Genomic DNA, 23,319 nt, shown 5'->3' with positions numbered 1-23,319 from the left:
ACTGCTTCTAAGTTTGTATTATGTCTACAAGTTGTTAGGCTCTGGGATTGTTTTAGTTTAGTTTTGTTTTATATCCATTTGATTTGGTGTGACCATAGGAGTGAAATTCCTCATATTGTTGTCATGGAAATAGATCTGTTAGAAATATATTCAGTAATTCCTAAATGTCATTGATTTTTGCAAAACTGCTTACTGTATTTATGTAAAAGCCTGACATTTGTGAATTCTAGTACCTATACTGTAACTTCAGATCAAATTATGTCAAGAAATAGTGTGATTGTAGCAAGTACTTGGTCTAATTAGAACAAAAATGCTTAGTGCTAGAGTGCTAGGTGGTGCTTGACAATAGCAAGTGTCTTTCTAGAGGACTTACTTGAGATGCTAGCATATGCTAAAATCTGCATGAAACATCTTTTCTGCTTTTGTAACCAAGGCATGGCTATATGAACTGCAGTCATATTACACTTTCTGTGTAGGTACACATTGTTTTCCATAAATTAATTTGAATGGAATTGTACTCTCAAGCTGTGATTAAATAGTGACCTTTTCTGTCTTTTTTTTCCTTATACCTGAAATCTCTGTAGAACTATGCTTCATCAGGTGTTTTCAGATGCTTTCTTTTTAACAGTATTGGTTTGGTTGGATGTGACATGTTTTTGCTGAGGCTTGGAGCTAGTAGTGATCTGTTCCAGAGGAAAGGCAAGATTTGGTTGGGAGTTCCTGATAATTGTTTTACAACTGCTACACTTGGCTTGGGAATGCTAGGGTTGAAGTCTTTTTATAATGTTTGTTACAAGTTGGATATGGGGATTTGAGCTCTTTGGTAGTTACAGTACCTTCTGTAACAAATTATTAATTGTAGCAAAAATGTTAAAATATTTAGCTTCCACCAAACAAAGTCTTTTGAAATGGAAGGCAGTGTCTGTTTCAGAGGTGGAACTAACATAGGATTTTGCAAAAGTACCTCCTTCTTTGAAAAGCTGAGTATCTTTCTGGAGCCTGATTGTCATTCATTTGCATTTTGAAAAAGGACTTCCTAATGGAAAAATCACAAATGTGAACTCTCGCAAATTCGACCTAATGTGTTTCAGATATGTGTAAGGAGTGGTTTTATAATATAGATCTTTTGCATCACATTTGAGTGCTTTTCAGAGCTCTGTTTTTGTAATTCAATTATTTTGATCTGTTTGGATCCTGAATGAATTACAGAATCACAGAATGTTAGGGACTGGATGATATGGTCTTTTCATCATGATAGAAGAGTGTGATGTTCAAAAAAATGTTGGTTTCATCCAAGTTTTCTCTGTGGAAGGACAAGAGTCTGCCTTCTCTTACTACTTTTTCCATCAGGGATGTCTTGCATGTAATTGGTCTGCATCTGTGAATGAAAGGAGTAGTTGGAGATTTTGGAGATCAAGGAATTTGGCAGCAAAAATTATGTTCTAATATATCTGTTACATTTAGCAGCCTCACAAGTAACTAAGTCCTCAATATATCTCAGGTCTTCAGTTCCCATTGCCCCTCTCGCGATGGATTCCATACCCTCATCAAATACAAGTTCTCAACCTGATCATAATGCTAGATCATATACTCCTTTAAAAAGTTGTGTACTATTACAGGTAGATCCAGCTATTATTTATCAGTACTATTCGAGCTCCAAAAAAAAAGGTAATTTGAAAGGGCTGATACAGAAAGGGATTCTTTTTTTTCCACAGTAATGACCTGCAAATAAACCATCCTCTGCTAGGTGCATTGTGACATATTGATGATACAGTTTCTTCAGAAAGGTAGTGAATCTTCATTCGCTCTTTCTTCTTTTCTAAGCACTGTCAAAAGTCACACTTCCTGCATTACTTGGTGGTGTTGGATATTTTTTAAATAAGTAGAGGTCTGTATTCTGAACATACACTCTTCACTTAACTGGAGTTGTGAACTCCTCACATTCTGAAGTGGACTACTCCAAGAAAGTACAGGAAATCCTTCTTGATTTTTAGAAAACTTAGAAATCCCAGGAATTTCTGTTATACTCAGGAATCTTTTTTACCTTTGTCAGGGAGGGAGAGAACATTGAAGGAGAAATTTTTTTCTTGTAATCTCAATTCTGTGTATTAGGTTCTATGTTGCCACTGTTCAGATACAAGTGGGCTATTTTTGTGTATAATCAATCAGTTCAAAGCTAGTCAAGTCACATTTGGTCTAAATGTTTCCTAGAACATTACAGTAAGTTCTTTTTCATCAACGTTTAGACCTCCTACTGAATAAGTTTCCAGTTTCAAGCTTTATACCTCAAGATCTTCTGTGTTTTTCTAAAAACTCCAAATAATGTGAATCAAAAATATTTAAGATATTAATAAATGGCACTTAGAGTCTTCTAAGAAGGAGAAAAGGGAAGATAACTGTGAAAAATTCTTGCAATAGCAGAGAGTAGCCCATCTTTTACCAAACTGTTTTTCAAATAACTTTAGTTTTTTATATTATTAAGATTTGCTGAATTTTAATGTGAGCTCTTCCACTGTGTATACCTTGTAGATTTTAGACCGCTTCAAAGACACTTCTATATAATATAGCTTCTTTTAACAGATTAAAGATTTCTACTTTTACTTAAAAAAGAACTTTTCTCTGGAGTTTGTGAGAAGAGAAATTAAATCGTGAATCATTAACCATTTCATTAGGAGGCATACTTTATTAAACTTAGAAACATTAGGAACATTTTTTTCAAGTGAGGCAAACCTACTTGTATCTGTGTTTTTTCCCCTATGTATTTTACCTTCGAGGATCCATTTTACTGAAATCTTACTCTGGATTCTTTGAATTAGGAAGAAGCGAAACAGTAATGACTTTATTTTCAATAACTGGATCAGTTAGGGGGCATTTGGATGCCTGCTGTGGGCCCTTTTGTTTTTTTAGTTCGTTTCAAGCCCTTAACAGCAGAGACACACATCCCAAGCGTGTGAATCTGCCGGAACAAAACTCAAAACTGCAGTTATAGGTAAGTAACTTTTTTGTCTTACTTTTTAAAAGTTTTTACCCAGCTCCTCTCCCTTTCTCCCCATTTCCTAAATATTCCCAAAGGAGAAACTAACACAAAACCACAATTAAGAATGAATAGCTTATTTACATCTATTTTTATGTGGCAAATTAATGAAATAATAGAATATGTAATTATAACCAGTATATTAGTGTTCATTTCCAAAAATACACTGCAGGAATTTTTATTTCCTTTTAAAAAATTGAGCTACAAGTGTAGTCGTTTTTGTAGTGATCTTGCAGAGGATTACAGTTACTAATACCTGAAGATAAAATGTGTCTGTGTAGTAGGACAAAGTGAAAATTAGGTATCGTATATTTTATCTATACAAGCATTCATTAGGTCTGCATTTCATAGTGTGATGTAATGGATGGCACTGACACCTTGTATAGCTTTCCCAAGAAAAAAACAGCCTTGCAACTTCGAGTTCCTGTAGCAGAGAGATGATGATGATTTTTTTTTCTCCTCTGTGTTTGTTTCAGACATGTTTCAGGAAGAGGAGAAAGAAATTCCTCTTCTATCTAGAGAAATTAAAACTAAGTCTTGCAATGTTTCTTTCTATCTAGGAAAAAAAAATAATGTCTTTATAAACAAGTTTATTTGTTTAATAAAAGCAGAGATGCTGCTTTTATTTTAAATGGCATGTACTTTTTTTTTTTTTTTACTGCTGAGGTACATTATGTAGAGCAGGGCAGAAGCTTACATAGAATAGGGCAGAAGTTTACAATTGTAAGCAGGTGTAGTACCTCGGCAAGAAGTTGTCTCTTTTTTAAGTCTGTACTCTAAATTAAGATCAGCAAATTAAATATAACTAAGATTGTGGCATATGTCCTTGACTATACCTGTCCAGTAATAACTTTTTTTTCTTCTGGGAGAGTCACTTCTCTAAGAAGGATTTAAATCTTGATAAAGAAGTAGCATGTATAATTAATATGTTTTATTAAGAATTCAAAACAAGCATTTCTATAGATCACAGTCACTAAATTTACTCCAGCATCAACCCAAGCAGACACAAACTTTATTCATTATCATGCAGTGTAAATGCTACTGAGTCAAGTTAATAATAATTTTGAATGCAGGGTATGATGTTGTAATAAAACCAATGTCTAAAGGGGTGATTTCAGAGTCATTGTTTACTTCTGGAGTCTGCTGGTTATACAAATAATTTTTTTAAAAGGATATGTTAATTTGCAAGTGATACATAAATAAGTTTTCATTAAGTCTACTTTTAAATAGTGTTCATTTTCCTTGTCAAATTAGAGGCAGTATTAAATTTAGGGTGGTTAAGTTACAACTTCCAATCTCTAAACAAGGGTAGATGTTTGATTATATCTTCCTGTAGTTCAGTTTTTGTTCTTTTCTAATTTAATATTTGTTTTCTGCTACTATAGTTGACAGGGAATAATGAGTTAAGTAGAAAAATTCGTATGATTCTAGTTCATTCTCCAGTTTTGCTATCACATTATTGTTATATGTAAGAAAACACACAAAACACTACCAAAATAAAGACGATGAAGTGTGCTACACCCTAATACATATAAGACTTACATAACCTTTTTGCATTTTGTTGTGAGTTTGGACACCCTTCCTGGTGGGCTTTCCTTCTTGCAGAGTGACTAGAAGTTTAATAAAGTATTTTAACAGATTGCTAGCAATTAGCATATTTTTCTGTTCAGATTCTCAGAAATCCCTTCCAATGAACTGCAGCAACTGGAAACCCTCTGGTACCTGCAGAGACTTTGGAATTATGTTCTGTTCTATAAAGGTTCTGACAGTATATTCATTATTGTATTTCCTTCATTTCTTCTGTAATGGAGCAAGCAGTGAAAATGTTTTGGTCATCTGCTGAGTCTCTTCTTCAAGGGGCGGAGCTAGTACTATGCCAATCTCTTCTACTCATGGGTAGAATACTCTGGCTGTTCAGTTCTTTCTTTATTGGACTATATCCTTGAGCAGAGCTTAGGTAAGAGCAAATTCTCTTGGTCAGTAGTGCTAAATGTTCATGAAGAAGTAAAAAGATAAGAATAGGTATTTGCCCTCACACCATTGATAGATCACCCATCAATACCATTAAAATAATTTTAAACCTTCCTTATACTCAGATTAGTTTTGATTCTTATGGTCTATAGAGCGCTGTTGGCTGGGGGGGACAGGATGCTTGGGCAACTTGGAAGAGATCTGTGAAAAGTAACTAAGAAAGTAAAAAGTTGTCAGTAAACATAAGTTTGTTATTTAGACTTATAGCTATGTGTTACCTGTCAAAAATTACTAATCTTGACATTAGCTTTAATAAAACAAGATGGTAATTGACCTCTGGCTGAATAGTTTCTGATGGTGTTAAAAACTGGAATGTTTGACAATAATTGCTTAGGACTTAATTCTGTTTGTTGCAGATTTAAGTATTTCAAATGAATGGAGATATATCCCAGTAATGTCTTAGCAGTGTTAGAGTTCTAAAAAGTGAAACACATGTTCAGTTTTAAAAAGAAGTTTGTACTGGAGTCATCCAAGTTGTTCATCCAGTATCCAGCATTAAAGGATCCAATCTTATTTGTGGTTCTGAAGAGGAGTACATTCACATTTCACCATCTTGGTTATGAAGACTCCAGTCTTTCTGAAAAGTTGCATCTTCAAGATCATTCAAGGTGACCTGGAAATCTCTGAATCTAGCAAACAGCATTAATAGAATGGAATGTCACAGTTCTGCTACACTGAAGTTTAGCAGTTGTGTCCATGGTTATTATTTGGACTTGTTACCTTTTCACATATACTTATTAAAGGCTCTTTTCAGTTTGCCGGGACAAGCAGTTCTAGAAGTTTTTTTGGCTGTCATCTTAGATTCATCTGTTGAAAGATTTTAATCTGGAACTTAAGCCAGTCACCAAGTTGGCAAGAAAGCATAAACATCAAAGACTTCAGCACTGAAGTGTTCTGGCTGCTGTGTTGGAAAGATTTCAAGTTAAATCAAAGAATGAAGGTAGATCTTTAATAGAGATCTATTCATCCAGCTGCTGTCCCTAACACCTGCTCAGCTTCTAAGCTTATCAGTGGATATTCTTCAAATTATAATTCACCTGGAGTTTCAGCAGAAGGGTATTTGATAGTATCTGCTTATTCCAGTGCAGCGTTTTTTTGCGCAAAAGTTCTGCAGTAATCAGTGAATTTCTAACTCTGGAAACACCCATTGCTTTGACATACAGGAATTTCTGAAAACGAAGGCCAAAACCTGTCCAGAGGAATACTGTTCATAAGAGGATACACGAGAGAGAACCATTCAGAAATCCAGCTAATACTTTTTCCATTTCAAACTTGTGGTTCCTGTAGTATTTTGTTTCTCGCAACCACATTGACCCATTTAATTTAAGAGAACACCTCTACTGTTTTTTGTTTTTTTTTAGACTAAGGTGGCCTGCCTGTTGGTGAGCATGTTACAGTGTAAAGAGAATGTACAAAAGGGTGCATACATAAAAGAGTAACTGAGGTCAGACTCTGCTCCTGCCTATCGTGAATTTGTTCAAGGACTTGAACAAATTAATTTGAGCAATAATTCTGAAAACAAGAAACCTAAATACTTAATATATGATGCAGTCAAAAAGCTTTTGTGTGGTTTACCATCTATTCCTTTTATTATGAAAACTATTATAAAGAGGGAAGCAGAAAATATCCTTACCGTACTTTATTGGTCTCAAGAGCTTGTAAACCTACACATTTGGAACTGTGTGAGCCTAGGTCTGCAGGATTCAAAAGAAAAAGAATCAGTCTGATTATCTGGGCAAAGACTGCTTATATTCTGATAATGAAAAGAAATTCTGCTGTCTGTGGAATAGTGGATGATGTTTGGATGCTGACACCTCAAGAATACAAAGTGTATTTGAATGGATATTGTAAAAGCTTCTAAGTTCATCTATTCATCAAAACCTTAAGGTGTCTTGGGACTTGTGACTTAACAAAGTAGATGGATGCAGACTTGCATATATTTGATTGTAAAAGAGAAGACATGAAGACATCTGCTTTCAGAGGGCAATTACTCTCTTCTCTCTGATTTGATATTGAATGTTCTCTCATAGTTCAAAGTGAGATGAAGATTTTATAAAGCCCTTGAAGCCTGATGGTGTATTTCAGATTTCTGCAGCTGTTATGCCAACTTTAAAAGTTTTTGTTCTCATTCAGTGGAGTTTTTTTATCATGCTCACTTAAAATAGTGGTACTATGTTTTCAACCTAAGTTTTATGCCCTAGCTCAACCTCATATTTTCATATACTTGGGCCAGTGTTTTTGTCCAGGATCCAGAAATCTCGGAATCAAAACAGGTAGTGATCAAACCTAATTCTGAGGATCAACATCAAGATGCACTGGAAATACCAAGAAATCTGTGAGTAATCTCTATCTGTCTGCAGTCACCTTGCCAGAAAAAGAAGACTTTGAAGATGCCTCTTTCATCTCAGATAAGACATCAGCAGATTGTGGCTATAAGTATTTTCTAAAACATCGATGTTTGCACAGTTCTTGAGAGAAATAGAGAACATGCATCAGCAAAACTCTGTTTAGAGGGAATATGTTGTGATGTGATCACCTACGTATGTTCTCAACTTGAAAATTGATATTTTTGATAATGTGGAGCAGCAGCATTTGAGCCTGGTCAGTTACAGAAGTTTAAGTGCTAAAATTGGTCCTGTTTGAATTGGTTTGGCTTTTAATCTTGGAGCCTTCAGCATGAGAGCTCCGAAAGGTGAGTGTTGGTTGATCCAGCTACAACTCTTTGAGGCATCATCGCTTCTGCCATCTGCTTTGCTCCTATGATAGGATGAGCAGAGGGAAACATTTGCTTGGCTAACTGCCTCATTCAGTCTGATGAGTTAATGCAAAGTCTTCACTAATGTATTAGGTGATGCATTGGACAACAAAATGCATGTGTGGAAATAAAAATGCATGTTCTCTTCTGCTACAGGTGATAACCTCTGTTAAAAGAACAGGGCAGAAAACAGTAATGTCTCATAGTAGCTGGCTGCTATTAGATCCACCATCAGAGCTTTGTGGACTTTTCCAGTGTGGCTGTCATTTCAGGGTCAAAATGAAAAAAAAACTCACTGACTTCCCTCAGAACACAAATGTCTTAGTTTGTGTTTCAGTTTTACTTGAGGAGAAAAGTAACGATGTGTTTAGACAATGCGTTTATCAATGCATATAGGATTTTTAAATAAGACATCTTGATTTGGAAGCTTTCACCTCATGACTATTCCTAAGACCTGCCATGGAGCTCAGTGAGGTCAAAGTGCTCCATTTTTAAGGGGGAAAAAGATCTCTCTTTGAATTAAAGTTTTAAAAAATTAATTTCCTACTCTACAGATGGAAATGTATTTAAGTTCTCATACGAATCCAATGGTTGCTGTAGCTGAACAGCAGCTGAATAGCTCCACCTTTGATTTGGCAAATTTGTTTCCCATCTGTCATACAAAGTTGGCAATCATTGTACAAGTTTTTGTTGAACTTTGCAAAGTTTCTTATTTCCAGTTGATGGATTTCTCTATGGTGTTTATTGCACCTGTCTTTACTATCTTCTATCCCTTAAATGTTGTACATAATTTCAAAGTTTTAGGAAGTTAGAGATGTATGAGAATAGACTTGGGAATGAAAATCATGAGAAAAAAAAAGCCTCTTCTCATCACTGGAATTGACCATGTTATTACTTGTTACTGTGTTCTAATGTGAGTTTAGGAGATGGTCCTTCAAATAAAGGATCACGTAAATAGGAATCTTCTAGAAATATAGAAGAACTTAAAAATCATATGCTGTAATCCTGTTAAGAGGTTATGGACTTTTTTCCATGAAGTTTGTTTTATTATTCCTCAATTGTATCTTCTGTGCTATTCATTCTCCTGCTTTCAAAAAAGAGATCTGTCTCAGTGCATAAGGTGATAAGGCATCACACATCTAGGCTCAAAATAAGTGATATTTATGCTGCATTTGTGTTGTAGGCATTTTATACAATAGATATACAGCAGAATTTCCAGCCTATGTTTAGTCATTCTTCAGACTTAAAATCATATTCTCTGGTTATACAGAAAGTCATTGTTTTTTTGACAGATTACACAAGTGTAGCTGAGAAGTAAGAACGTAAACCTTAGTGCATGCAGGGCTTTTGGTGTTCGTGGCAGAAGTTACTTTTAGAGTACCATGTTGGCAGTAAAATTAAATCATCGTTTTTATGAATAGAACATACTCTTTTGGATACTTCCATGTTCTCATTTTCATGGATTCTACCAAATTACAGGGCATGTAATAGGCTCACCTGTATTTCTTTTGTATATTAGATATAAACTGAAAGGCCTATTGTTCAGTCAAGCTCTTGACACTGCATAAAAATATCACTGAGCTTTTTATTTAAATCCATGAAAGCATTGTGGTTACAGAGGGAAAATAAGCTTTTAAGTGTATGGTGACTTCCCCCTCCCCCCACCTGATGCATGTGTTAATGTTAAGACTCCCAACTCTTGATACACTACTTTGTTTCAGGGAAAAGCGTGAAGTGTTGGTGTTACATGAATCATTCCTGTTCATTATTAGTGTGTTCCCTGGCTAAAATATATGTGGAGTCCAACTAATGCACTGAACCAAGTAGGGAAACCCTCTGTCTTAGCGCTTGAAGATCCTTACTTAGTTCGTTTGTAGTGAAGCAGGCTGAATCTGCAGATGAGAATCTCTTACAGTAGTATTCCTGGAAAAAGAAGTTGTGGAGTTGCACTTTAACTTTGCTTCGAAGTAACAAATTAGTTTTGGGGGAATCTCTTCTCTTTTTTTTTTTTTTTTTTTTTTTTTCCCTTTGCTCTTTGTGCATTGCAGCTGCTTCGTTGGGTGGTTCTCTTGGGAGTTACACAGGGACTTCAATTTCATAGGTTTTGAAGGTGGATTTTTTTTCTTTTTTTATGATCAACTGACACTTCTGGTAGAGTGACCACGAATCATGCTCTGAGTACATTAAAAATCATTAGCTAACAAAGCTCTATTCGTGCTTTTGAATTGAATTGATTTTGTTGTGTGTGCACATACATGATGAGGAGGGTTCATTTGTGGGTGTGGACATTCTTGTTTGTACCTTTACCAGTCTGTATATATAATTCGTGATTTTTCTCTTTTAATTTGCAGATAAACCTCTGAAAAAGCGAAAACAAGAAAACAAACCCCAAGAGGCTGGAGGTGCTACTGGAGGAAACAGAGCAGCTTCTCAGGAGACAGGTTCTGCAGGAAATGGAACAAGGCCAGCGCTGATGGTTAGTATTGATCTGCAGCAAGCAGGAAGAGCAGACTCTCAGGCAACAGTAACTCAGGATTTGGACACCATCAAAAAACCTGAAGAAATTAAACAGTACAACGATGGATTTGCATGTGTTCCCCAAGAAGACAGTGTTGGAGTACTTAAATTTAAACCTGAAAATCATCCTGAGATTTTCAGGAAAAAGTCAGACTTTGAGGGTCAAAAGACAGATATCCCACAAAATGAAAACAGACAAATGGAATTTCATCAAAATGAGAGCAAAAGGTTGGAAAGTAAACACGAGAACAAACAGTTAGAAGCTAAGCATGAAAGCAGACAAATGGAAGTGAAACAAAATGAGAACAGACAGGCAGATTCAAAACAAAATGAGAGCAGGCAAATGGAGGTGAGACAAAATGAGGGAAAACCAAATAATGGCAAGCAGGAAATAAGGCAGAGACCAGAAACGCCAAAACAGAAGAGTGAAGGCAGGCCTGAAACACCAAAACAGAAGAGTGATGGTAGGCCTGAAACGCCAAAACAAAAAAGTGATGGCAGACCTGAAACACCAAAACATAGACATGATAATAGGAGGGACTCCAGTAAACCATTTTCAGATAAGAAAATTGAGATATCAAGGCATAAACTAGATGTGAAATCTGATCCTGCAAGGGTAAAACCTGAAAGCAGATCTGATCCAACAAAACAAAGGCCTGATGGGCGTTCAGTTTCTGATACACCAAGGCGTGACCATGATAGCCTTAAACAGAGATCTGAGGACAGGGGAGAGTCAGAGAAATACAGAGGAGATCCATCCAAGCTTAGAAGACCTGAATATTTGAGATCCTCAAATAAAAATGAACATGATTCTAAACATGGCATTAAATCTGATGGTTCAAAGCCTGAGAAATTTGAAAGGAAACATAGGCACGAGTCTGGTGAATCAAGGGAAAGGTTTTCTTCTGGGGATCAGAAATCAAGACCTGACAGCCCTCGTATTAAACAGGAAGGTAGAGGAGATTCTAGTAGATCAAGACCTGACAAACCTGGTTTTAAAACGCCCAACAGCAAGGATGAACGAAGGACAGATGGTAATAAAAGCAAAGTAGATAGTAATAAAGCACATGCTGACAATAAAGCAGAATTTCCCAGTTATTTGTTGGGTGCAAGATCTGGTGCATTGAAACATTTTGTCATTCCAAAAATCAAGCGTGACAAAGATGGCAACATTACTCAGGAGTCAAGGAAAACTGAATTTAGAGGTGAACAGAAGGACAAAGTAGAGAAGATTGGGCTAGTTGAAGATCTGAATAAAGGAGCTAAGCCTGTAGTTGTTCTTCAAAAGCTTTCTTTGGATGATGTGCAGAAATTTATTAAGGACAGAGAAGATAAATCAACAGGCTCTTGTTTTAAACCCAATAAGAACAAGTCAACCAAATCTAATAAAGGTAAGGGTTGTTTTTTTTTTAACATTAATTGAATTATATTTTTTACATTCCTTCTCCTTTAGACTTGCTGCTTCTGTGGTGGGAAATTAAATGCAAGTATTTGATAGGTAGTTTATATGTCTGCTTATATGGTAATTTAGAGAAACAAAATGAAACTTTGTGGGATTGTCAATGCTGGAAGTCTTGCTACAGTGTACTTGAGATGGTTTGTTTGCTCTAGTGCAGCTACCTAAGGTGTTACAGTTCTTAAGCTCTATTTTGACTGTGTTAGTTTAACCTATGAAACATAATTGCTGTATGATTTTATACTGGTTCAAGTGTGTCTGTATAAGGGACTGCTACTACTACTACTGTAATGAAACCAGCATAGTTGGTGTGTTGGGAAATAGTGTATGTATACAAACCCTAGGATTCTTTAGGAGTTTTAATTGGAAGTGAAATGTGGTTTTCCTAGGCATGTTTTGATCTAATGCAATAAGAACGCAGTTACAAAGACCCATATGCTTCTTTTACACTATAAACAAAACTCTCTTATGGAGCTTCCATACTTAAGGCTGCATGACAGTTTTATAAAGAGGTTCTGTTCTTAGCAGAATCAGACATCGCTGTCTCTAGGATATATTATAATGCAGAAAGAAGAAAGGAAGTGGTAAACAATTGGCTGACATTTTCAAATTAGTAATATAGACAGGAGATAATTCAGACTATTTCATAGATTTGATATTTGCTTGGTTGTTTCTTTTGCAGATTTAACACTTCTTTTAAGTAAGATTACTTTTGGTGCTCTAATTTTGACTTCAGTTTCAGACTGAATTAGATCATTTCACATTGTGAAATCGGTGTTACTAACCGGTCAGAGTTCCTTTCTTTTTCAGTATTTAGCACTGAAAGTATTTTAACTTCTTACACAATTATGTTTATAGAGTTGTCATATTTCAAAATGGACAGATCAAGTGGTGAGGGAGAGGATGTCAGCTGTGTGCAGAATGATTTATGAATGTGATTTCAGGTATATCATGAATTCAAGATAATGTTCTCTTACATAGTCTATCTGATAAGAATTTATATAGAAATCATCTTTGAGAATGTGAAAAATGTTTATGTGGTCATGTAAAGAGGTGGTATCTGTATAACAAATTCATTATGCTATGTCTGTTCTCTATGAACTAATCCATTTTTATTAATGCCTAAAGGATTAATAATTCAGGATGTGTATTGCTTATTTCTGGAATCTGAGCCTCCTTGACAGGTGTTTTCTCTCTATCCTGGAAATATGGACAATTTTCCCTGTCCCTTTTTGAGTTTCAGACCAGGCAAAATTTCCACTTCTAATCATGAGTATCTAGAGACAGACTTCAAGTTAGAGTGGAGTATCTAGAACATCTGGAGTTAGACTTCAACTGAAAACATCTTTGTTTTCAGTTTAGTCAAAATACTTTAGATGGAACTTTTGTGTTCTTCATAGGGAATACCGAAAACTTGCTGATGGAAGTCAGCTCAAGTCTCAGACTGATTGTTGAATTCATGCAGTTCTCTGTGCGGAAAAATGAGTAAATTTTAGAGCTCTCAGACTTATATACAATGTATATATGATTTATACAATGTTTCTGAAGTACTTTTTTTGTAGTTTGTATTGTATGTAGTTATTTATATATAACGTGTTAATGGGTAATACTTTTAGTGACTCTTGTGTGGCTGACATGACTCTCTTACCTGTATCACGCATGAGCAATGCATTAACTTTAATGTCAGGTTTATAACCTTTTTGCAGTGTTCTAGTGGAGCTTTTTTTCTGAAATTTAATATTTCTTACCTTAAATAATGTGAGACTTACTTTCCAGGGAAAGAAAATGTTTTCTTCTGGTAGCAGTATTTTGCTATTGTATTCAGAATAAGATTCTTAAATGATAGTAGTAAATAGGTATTGTGGAATGAATAATGCTGTAGCTATGTTTCTCTTATAAATCAAGTTTCAATTGTACAGCTAGCTAGATTTTTGAGAATGTGTCTTTGAACTTCACCTTTTTCATGTATATTTTTAGTTTTAGGGTGGGCTTTTTTTTCCCCAACTTCTTGGTATCTTCCTAGGATATATTATGCTAAACTATAAAGTGAATGTCAGTGTTTGAAAAGGTTCATAACTTAAAAAGATATCTCTTCATAAGCCAAAGCCTGTCTGTCACCTAACTGATACAGAAAATACTTGTGCCATTGCCGGCATCCTCACTCCAGTTTTATTCACTTTTTTACTCTGTGCCATCTTTAGTTATAAATATTTTAATACACTAGGAAGTGTAATTTTCATGAGCATTCTTTAGTTCATCCTATATTTCGTAACAGATTGTAGCAAATCTTGTCTAGAGTTGCCTTTCAGCAGCATTCCACTTCTTTCATCCCTTACTCCATGTAGCTGAGTATATTTTGCTTTGTTTCTTATTTTACTTCCTTGTATTTCCTATCTTATGTTTTCTTTTGTGTGTGTTTTGTTTGTTTTTTTTTTGCATTCCCATCCATCCCATCCCTAAGAAAATGTCTTCTTCTGGCTTTGTCACATACAACATCATTGCTGTGGTCTGTCTGAAATCCAGTTTATAATAGGCTTAGTTCAGCTAGTTCGAAATACCATTTAGAAGGTCATTCTATGTCTATTCAGTATAAATCTCGCTAGAATTGACTTGTTTTAAGATAGTATTAATGCTCTGAAAACTTAGTCTGTACAACTATTTACATTGTTGCAGTGAATTTTAAATATTAAAACCATACCTTTATTGTGCTTGTATATGAGCCTTATGTTGTACTGCAAAAAGACAAAGTAATATTTCAATCAAATTTCATAGGCAGGTTAGAAGTTTTGCAAAGCTATTTTATGCATGAGAGGAATAGTTGTAGAACATGACTGTTGATATTGAATCATCTCAATAATCCTTTCTGGTATTGAGAAGGAAATTTTTTTTTCTTTCTCTCTTGATCTTTGAACATTTCTCTGAAAGATTCATTCAGAAGAAAGTGATGGAAGTATTTTTCATAGTGTTTTTGTGAAAGGGTTTTGTGGGGAAATTTGTGACCTATTTTATCCTTGTCAGGATGAATTATAACACTTGTTCTCTTGTAATTTTAGCATCTATGAATGCCTTTTATGCTGGTTTTAATTAAAAAGTTATTCAGGAGATCCATTGAGCTTTTCACTTTGAGTTTGTGCCTACAGTGAAGAGGTGGTGTTTGCTATCCTTTCTTTTCAGAGCTCCAGGAAATACCGTTCCTGATGCTGCTTAGAGCTATTCTAACGAGCTATGTTGCAGAGGGATGTGTTAAGTTTCACAGTGAACTGAATTCTGAACAAATATGAAATGGTTATGAGTAATGAGAGAAACAGTAACTGTGTAAGGAGATGTCTGAGTTGGTATATAATATGTTTGAAGGATTGCCTTTCCTAAGTAACATATATGCAGTGCAGGTTTTAACTCTAGGACATCTGAGTGTGTGTTCCTTTACAACTTGCATAGAAACACTTTTTGGGTCGTGCAGTATCACCTAAAAAGAGCTTATTGTTTAAAAAAGGAACAATAAAAAGATCTGATCTGAATGCTACTCCTTTATTACATAGATTGTTACAGGATTTCATTATGTTTACAAGACAGAACTTTAAACACAGGTGTTTATTGCTCACTCTATCTTTCTAAATATACTGCATTCTCTGCTGCTGTGATCTGAAATGTGAGTGAAGGTTTGCCATTTCTTCAAAGGTGCTCTTCAAACATGTTCTTTAAGGATTGGCTAAAAAATATAGTTCTTTGTCATTTTCATGTTGTTGAGTTGAGGCAGTATTTCTAGATTGTTCTGTGTTTCTGTGTGTTTTTTTCTGGTTTGGGGTTGTTGTTGTTGTCTGTCTTGTGCGTTGCATTTTTTAAATTCCAGGTGACCTTTTCAGAGCCTGTAATAACTGTAATTTGGCTTTTGTGTAACATGATGGTCAATCTTCAAGTTCTGTCACTGCTGGAAACAGTCTCAGAGATTCGAAGTTATCAATTAGGTGCTCATCTTCAAGGTAGCAGTGTCAAGAAAGAGTATGAAAAGCTGTATCCATATTATATTTACTCAGTGATCCAACCTGTGATACCTTTTACAGCCAACTAATAGCTGTGGACAAAAAGGGAGTTTAAATTTCAAACATTTGTTTAAACAGTTCTTATATAGAAGGGTTCTGTAAAGGACAAAATTGGCAATCCTTTGGAAAAAAAAATGTGAATATTAACACATCAAGCAAATGTTAGCATTCACTCAAATGTATTTAATTCCAGAGTAACAGTTTCTTAATGCTGAAACAGACACTGTTAGACTTAGTGAAATCAGTGTGGCAAGCATCTGTGCTGCAAGGAAATAACCAAAGTAAAAACTTATTCCTTTGGAAAGGAAAGGCTGCAACTCAGCTGGCTTGCTAAAAATTGTGTAAAGTTTACCATTGTCTAAGTCCTTTGTTTGCCAGATTGGAAATTTAAAATCACAGACTTAGAGTTCCTGATACCATTTGCATGCATGTATCAAGGCCAGAGCAGTAACACATTAGGCATCTTGCATGAGCATGCAAATTTCTCTAAGTTCTCTGGAAAACTATTCCACTTTCTGTGGAAAAAAGGATATATTTCATGACCTACAGCAAGAAGTATTTTATAAAGAATATTCTCTTTAAATACTCTGAGGTATTTAAAGCCTCTCTTACATTCTAAGTCCAACTGGAATTCTAGAAAAAAAACTATCACAGGAATTCTATAGTCTTTGTGAGATAGTAGTGACTGTCTGGTTTTAACATGACTAGGAGACAATCTGGCCATCCCTTGTGACATTAGAGAAAAATAACTATATGGGTTACAGAGGATTGATTTTAAGACATAATTTGTCCATATGGACCTGATTATTTTTTTGTCTCCTTTCTGAATTAACAGGTTCACGGTTTGAAAGATATTCTGGGTGTTCTTTAGTCAAAAGGCGAAACCAAATTATATATACCAGTTAAATCAAATAGTTCTTGTTTCTGTAGCCTGCTTTGCACTGGGGATGTTTTAGGTATGGTGTGTCTGTCCTGTCTCAGAAAGTATGTTGGGATTTGTATGGGCACTCTGCATACTGTCTGGGACATTCACTTTTGGTGCTGTTTTTTCAGAATTAGTTGTGGGATAATGTGGTATTGGGAGGCAGCAGGGATTCAGCCATTATGCACTGGAGTCCCTTCTTGTGCTGATCTGTTAGCAGTAAATAGGGAACATTTTGAGCACAGTGCTTTGCCTAGGGGCTTCTTAAGTTGTTTCCTACTTTAGTCTTTGCCACTGAGGTAAATATTCAGATACTTGCTCTCATAGTTATTCCTAAGTTTTCTCCAGGTAGTAAGAGTGTACTTTTCATGTTGCACACCTGGTTCTTAGCAGCAGCAATAAGTTTGACCAAACCTCCTACACTGAAAATCAGTACCTGCTAGTACTTTGATTCATCCAAAATATTATGATTTGTCTGATTGCAGATTTAAGAGTCTATTGTTTAATTGGGTATGTTTTTTTAAAACTACTTTGGTACATGTAGGTGCTGGAAATTTGTTATCTAATCTGTCAGAGCAATTTGTTGAAAGTCTGAAACTGCTTGTAGACAAGCAAACATGTAGACATTTGGATCATTTAGATCATTTGGATCTAAACAAAGGGCAAAGTTGGTAAAGTACATTTGGTTCTGGTAGTTGAACTTTCTGGTGGCTTGACATTATGAGCTGGTTTAGTTGACAGCTTTTGTCTGAGAATATTTAAACCATTTACTTGAAATTTAGAATTTGGAAGCTAAAACTTCAGTAATCTTTTGTTGTTCTTGCTTATGTAAGTGTTGCTTTGAAGAAGCAAAACAAGAATAGCTTCCTGAGATATGTTCAGTGATGAAGGCTGAGAATATTTCCATGATAGTGAGTGAAAACCAGATCTTCTTATTGTGTCTATAATCACAGATTTGATATATAATTCATGGCATTTCTTTTACTTGTTCTCTTCAGAGACCTTGTTTGTATTATATTGCTTATGTAGGATATTTTCTTCTGTAAGAAGAAAAATTATGAAGTGCAATTGGAATTCATTTAATTAAGTTCTTTTTTCTAAAGCAAGGTCCCATAGCTTAGTTTTTTTTAATTAATTGACAGGGAGAATGCATCACTTATAATTTCAGACTTCAAACATTAATAGTAACAGAAAAATACATGCTATGTTTTGCAACTTTACTTTGCAACACCTGACCTTTTTAATACAGTAAATTGAGTTGGCTTAAATGTCAGTGTATATGTTGAAAAACAGTGACAGCAAAATCCAGAAGCCCTCCCCTAGTAGAGATTCATAAAAGTAAGGGGGTTTCTGCAGGACTGCACTTATCTCAGGTACTAATTTTGCTCCATTTACTCTGAGTACTGTATTTTTTGTGAGGTATTTTGTGAAACTAGATCACTCTAGCCTCACTTTATTGCTGTCTATAAAGACAAAAAAGGCAGTGAATAGCAATTCATAATAAAGTAACTTGTGGTGATAGTTTCCACAGCAGTCATAGCTTGAGGAAACTGATGCTGATGTAAATGCAAATTCTCTTGGCCTTTTTGGAGAGTGCCTGTGGGGTTTATTCCCTGCTTTTTACCTGGATCTTTGAAAATATCATTCCTCCACCAAAAATTGCTCCCTGATTCTGAGAGTATTTTCTATTACTGTAACATCCTTTTTTGAATCTGTGCTGCTTAGCCATAGGCAGCGGTGGCCTGTACTGTATTGTGAACTGGATTTGCTTAGCCTGGAGAAAAGGAGGCTCAGGGGGCACCTTACCACAATTATCATCAAGGAGGTTGTGGCAAAGTAGGGATCAGTCTACCCAAGCAGCAAGCTATAGGACAAGAGGAAATGGCCTCAAGTTGCACCACTGGAGGTTTAAACAGGGTATTAGGAAAAATCTATTCACTGAAAGAGTTGAGAATGTTGGAAAAGGCTGTCCAGCAAAGTAGTAGAGTTACCATCCCTGGAGGTTTTTAGAAGATGCATAGCCATGGTGCTGAGGGACATGATTCAGTGGTGACCTAGCAGTGTTAACAGTTGAACTTGATGATCTTAAAAGTCTCTTCCAACCAAAATGGTGCTGTGGAATTACTCTGTTACCATGACCAGATTCTTCTCTGACTCCACAGACTGGCTGAATTCAATTTTTTTCAAGGCCAGAGCTAAGGACTCAAGTAGAAGCAGAGTCTGAACCTCTTCTTATTTGTAGCCTGAGACTGAGATTTTTAGGAGAAATTATTTTGAAAGATGTGTTCAAGCAAATCCTGTGGATTGAACACAGGATATTTTTCACCTTACACTAGTGCCACTCTCTTGCTTACATTAATACACTAACTCACTCCTGTCAAATTAATTGCAGCAGAGAATCCCATCTGTGGTGGTGAGAATGTCTCCTATCCTTTGTCGTGCTATGCTCAGGAGTTCTGTCATGGATTCAGTCAAAAGGTGAAGATCAGGGGCTCTATAGAGGGTTATATCCTGATGTAGAGTATAGCTGTACATCCTTCCCATGAGTTTGAAGGCAGAGAATGGGAGAGAAAAGATGAAAGCTGCTGGAGTAAATATACTAATTTCCAGCTTATTTTCCCCAGCATTCATTTGAAAGTGTGTTTTTCACCTGCTTATATGGTATTGAGATAAAAGTGGAACTTATATCTTATGGGCAGACGTACTTTCTTTGTACCTTAAATACCTCTTTGAGAAAAGGATTGTAATTTGCCTGGTTTTCACCTTCTGACCTTGAAAGTGTTCATAGCTCAGAATTATTTGGAATGTGAAGCTGGTAGGCAGGGGACTCTGATCACCAAGGACTCAAGTATAATGAATAGTTTTAAGATACTGTCTGATGGAAAGAATGTAATTAAACTTGCACAATAAGCAGCCAGAAATTGTCAGCTTTAACCAGTAGTCAAGTAGCTCTTTGCACTTGTACTGCTTTAGTGCTATATTGGAACAATACTTAACTTTGTTTTCCAGACAGTTTTTGTAAAGTAGGGAAGAAATTCTAGTCCCTCTTTCTTTCTTCTAGTTATTTAGCTGAAACAGAACCTTACCTGCATTGTGGCAATTCATTTGTGTAGTAGTTCTTTAATTACATTTAAATTTCTAAACATTGAGAAATGCAAAATTAAGATACATATCCTCACCTTTGGTAGTGGAAAAAAAAGGTTGTAAAGTACAATATATAGAGATTGATTATAAATATGAAAGAGCAGTAACTACCCTTTCGGTTATTACAAACTACTGGCACACAGAAATAGAGGAGATAATATTTACAGGAGGGTAATTTATGCAAAAGATTTTATTGACATAAACCTCAGCTTTGAAATTAACTTTGTTAACAGTTTTTCTTCAAGCAGTTTTTCATGCACCACCATAGATACCTGTGCAAATAGGACATTTTGATATCATAGGTATTTTTAAAGTAACTGTATCACCTAACTGACACAGACTCTTTCCAGTGTCTTTTATAGCTAGGAAAGTAAGATTTCAGTGTTTAGGTTTCTAAATGGATTTGGATCTTAGTGGCTTGTAGACTCTACATCTCTTTTTGATAGTTCAGAAAGCAAAGGTAGGTCATTACTGAGAAGGTAACAGTTTATTAGCGTGGGTTTTGATGCTGCAGCAGGAAGAGTCTCTCTGCTCTTGGAAAGCTGACCTAAGTATCAGCAAGAATCACCTTTTTACATAGCTGCTTCTTTGAAGTTGTTATACCAAGACAAGCAAAACTAATATGTATACACTGCCAAAGAATTATTGTGCTGCCCGTGTTGAAGGGATCCAATAAATTCCACAGTGTTGTTTCCTTGGGTTTCTTAATGCTTACCTGTCTTGACGGCATTCATCTGCCTGGATCAAGGCAAAATTTAACTTGCACATACTGTCCTTCTGAAGATTAGATGTGCACAAATATTAGCTAAAGTTTGTTCTACAAAAATGAAACTACCCATCAAGTTGTTAAAAAGATTTAAAAAACAGTCATGTTTAAGTTTGGATCAGATCTGTGCCTCTCCATTCTTCTTTTAAGCTGTATGCAAAGAGCAGTACCACATCCACTTGATACATATAGAAATCTTCCTGCTATACACCTTCAAAAAGCTTCTCTGATTAAAATAGAGTATTGAGGGAGGCTTATGGACCAATTCATTTTTACATAAGATTCTCTGACTGATCTGTTATAAAGTTTTATCAAGAATTGGTTGGTAAGAAACCAAGTAACTTGTTCTTCCTCTGTCAAGTGACTGGTATGTAAGTCATGGACAGTATTGCCTGCCTTTGTAGAGTCACAGAAGAAATAGTTTTTCACATATGCAGCTCTTAAAGGGTAGTTTTCTTGGAGATGTTTTGTAACCTGCTCTTCAGTTTTATTAATGTGGGGTAGGATAGACAAAGTTGTTGGGTTGATGGTGCTTTTAAGATTTTGTTTTAGTAGTTGCAGCAATTTAGGGGTATGTATAAGTGATGTCTGTAGAACACACACATTGCAAAGAATGGAGTTACTACTCTGCTGATGAGGACAGTTCTTCAGAAATCTAATTTGTTAGGTCATTCTTTTGTTTTTAACTGGTGGAGCAACTTTTAAACAGTTGTTTTCTCCTTAACTGTTTAAAAAAGTCGTGAAAACTAGAGGCAAATGTAGCTGATTAAAGTGGAAATATGGTACCAAGCCTTAGCAAACTTACCAAAGAAATTGAAAAACTGAAGGTCATCATGCAAGTTTTTGTAGATTCTTTCAAGTGGCTTTGTGTTGTCTTTTCTTGTAATTGTTTTTTAAGGTATCCCATAAACTGAAAAGGCATTAGCATGAGTTTTGTAAACTAATGTTTGTTGTGTTGTGACAGAGTTTTTAATGTGAACTATATTCTCTTTAATTATTTATTTACTGCTGTGAACAAACATAAGAGGTTAGATTCACAACAGACAGAAGCAAGAAACATTTTACAATGAGGGTGATGAAATGTTGCAGCAGGTTGCCCTGAGAGGTAGTAGATGCCCCATCCCTGAGAACAGGTCTCTGAGTAACCTGGCCTAGTTGAAGATGGCCTTGCTTATTGTAAAAGGGCTGGATTGTAGCTAGAATAGAATCATAGAATGGTTTAAGTCGGAAGGGACCTTAAAGATCATCCAGTTCAAATCCCCTGCCAGAGGCAGGGACACCTCCCACTAGAAAAGGTCACTCAATGCCTCATCTAACCAAGCTTTGAATACCTCCAGGGAGGGAACATCCACAACCTCCCTAGGCAACCTTTTCCAGTGTTCCATCACCCTCACCGGAAAGAACTTCTTCCTAACATCTGGTTTAAATCTCCCTTCTGCCAGTTTAAACCCATTACCCCTCATCCTGTCATTACAAGATCTTGTAAATAGTCCCTCCCCAGCCTTCCTGTAGGCCCCCTTCAGATACTGGAAGGCCACTTACAAGGTCTCCTCAACGCCTTCTTTTCTCCAGGCTGCAGAGCCCCAGCTCTCGTAGCCTGTCCTTATCGCAGAGATGCTGCAGACCTCTGAGCACCTTTGTGGCCTCCTCTGGACTTGCTTCAACAGTTCCATGTCCTCCTTGTGCTTGGGGGCTCCAGAATTGCACACAGTACTCCAGGTGGGGTCTCAGGAGAGCAGAGTAAAGGGGGAGAATTGTCTCCCTTGCTCTGCTTGCAATGCTTTTCTTGCTTCAACCCAGCACACGGTTGCTGTCTGAGCTACTTGCACACATTGCCAGCTCATGTTGAGCTTTTCATCACTCCAGACCCCCAGGTCCTTTTCCTCAGGACTGCTCTCAGCCATTCATCACCCAGCCTGGAGTTGTGCTTGGGATTGTGCCAACTCAGGTGCAGGACCTTACACTTGGCCTTGTTGAATTTCATGAGGCTGTCCCGGGCCCACCTCTCTAGCCTGTCTAGGTCTCACTGAATGGATTCCTTCCCTCTATCAAGCCGACACAGCTTAGTGGTCATCTGCAAACTTCCTGAGGGTGCACTCGATTCTTCTGTCCGTGTCACTAACAAAGATGTTAAACAGTACTGGTGCCAGCGCTGACCCCTGAGGGACGCCACATGTTGATGGTCTCCAGGTGGACATTGTGCCATTGATCACCACTCTCTGCATGTGACCATTCAGCCAATTCCTTATCCAGCAGTGCTCCACCCATCAAGTGGGTCACTTTCCAGTTTGGTGACCAGGATGACCTTTATAAGTTTCTGCCAATGAAAAATGTTCTATGATTCTGTGAAAAGAAAGAATTTAATAAGATGTTTCTAGTGAAGGTTAGGGTGCTCTGAGTCAAGATAAGGAATTAGTAAAATAAATATTATCAAGCTCTTGACTGGAGTCCCACAGTACGTATTACCACTAAAGTTCTTCAAAAAGGATGAGGAGTCCTTTTCTGTTTATATCAGAATGATAGATACACATACAGTCACACTTAACTCCTTTGTATTGCACAAGTGAAACTCTCTAGATTTGGTTATTTACATTCTTCAACAGTTAAAGAAACTGAGGGTGCAGCACGATCACTCCAGACAGTATATAGAGAAC

General features: G+C 36.3%; 1 protein-coding gene across 7 annotated transcripts in view; it reads left to right on the top strand.

Moving 5' to 3' along the window:
* The window catches only part of NIPBL (NIPBL cohesin loading factor), a 167,857-nt gene that overhangs the window by 90,967 nt on the left and 53,571 nt on the right, over positions 1-23,319 (top strand). For all 7 annotated transcript variants that reach the window (XM_064140653.1, XM_064140658.1, XM_064140656.1 and 4 more), the window contains one exon: positions 10,172-11,728. In XM_064140653.1, the coding sequence (XP_063996723.1) occupies positions 10,172-11,728 (1,557 nt within the window). The remainder of the gene's footprint in view (positions 1-10,171; positions 11,729-23,319) is intronic.

The sequence above is a fragment of the Pogoniulus pusillus genome, chromosome Z, assembly GCF_015220805.1.
Source record: "Pogoniulus pusillus isolate bPogPus1 chromosome Z, bPogPus1.pri, whole genome shotgun sequence".
NCBI classification, from domain to species: domain Eukaryota; kingdom Metazoa; phylum Chordata; class Aves; order Piciformes; family Lybiidae; genus Pogoniulus; species Pogoniulus pusillus.
This window is presented reverse-complemented; position numbering and strand designations above follow the sequence as displayed.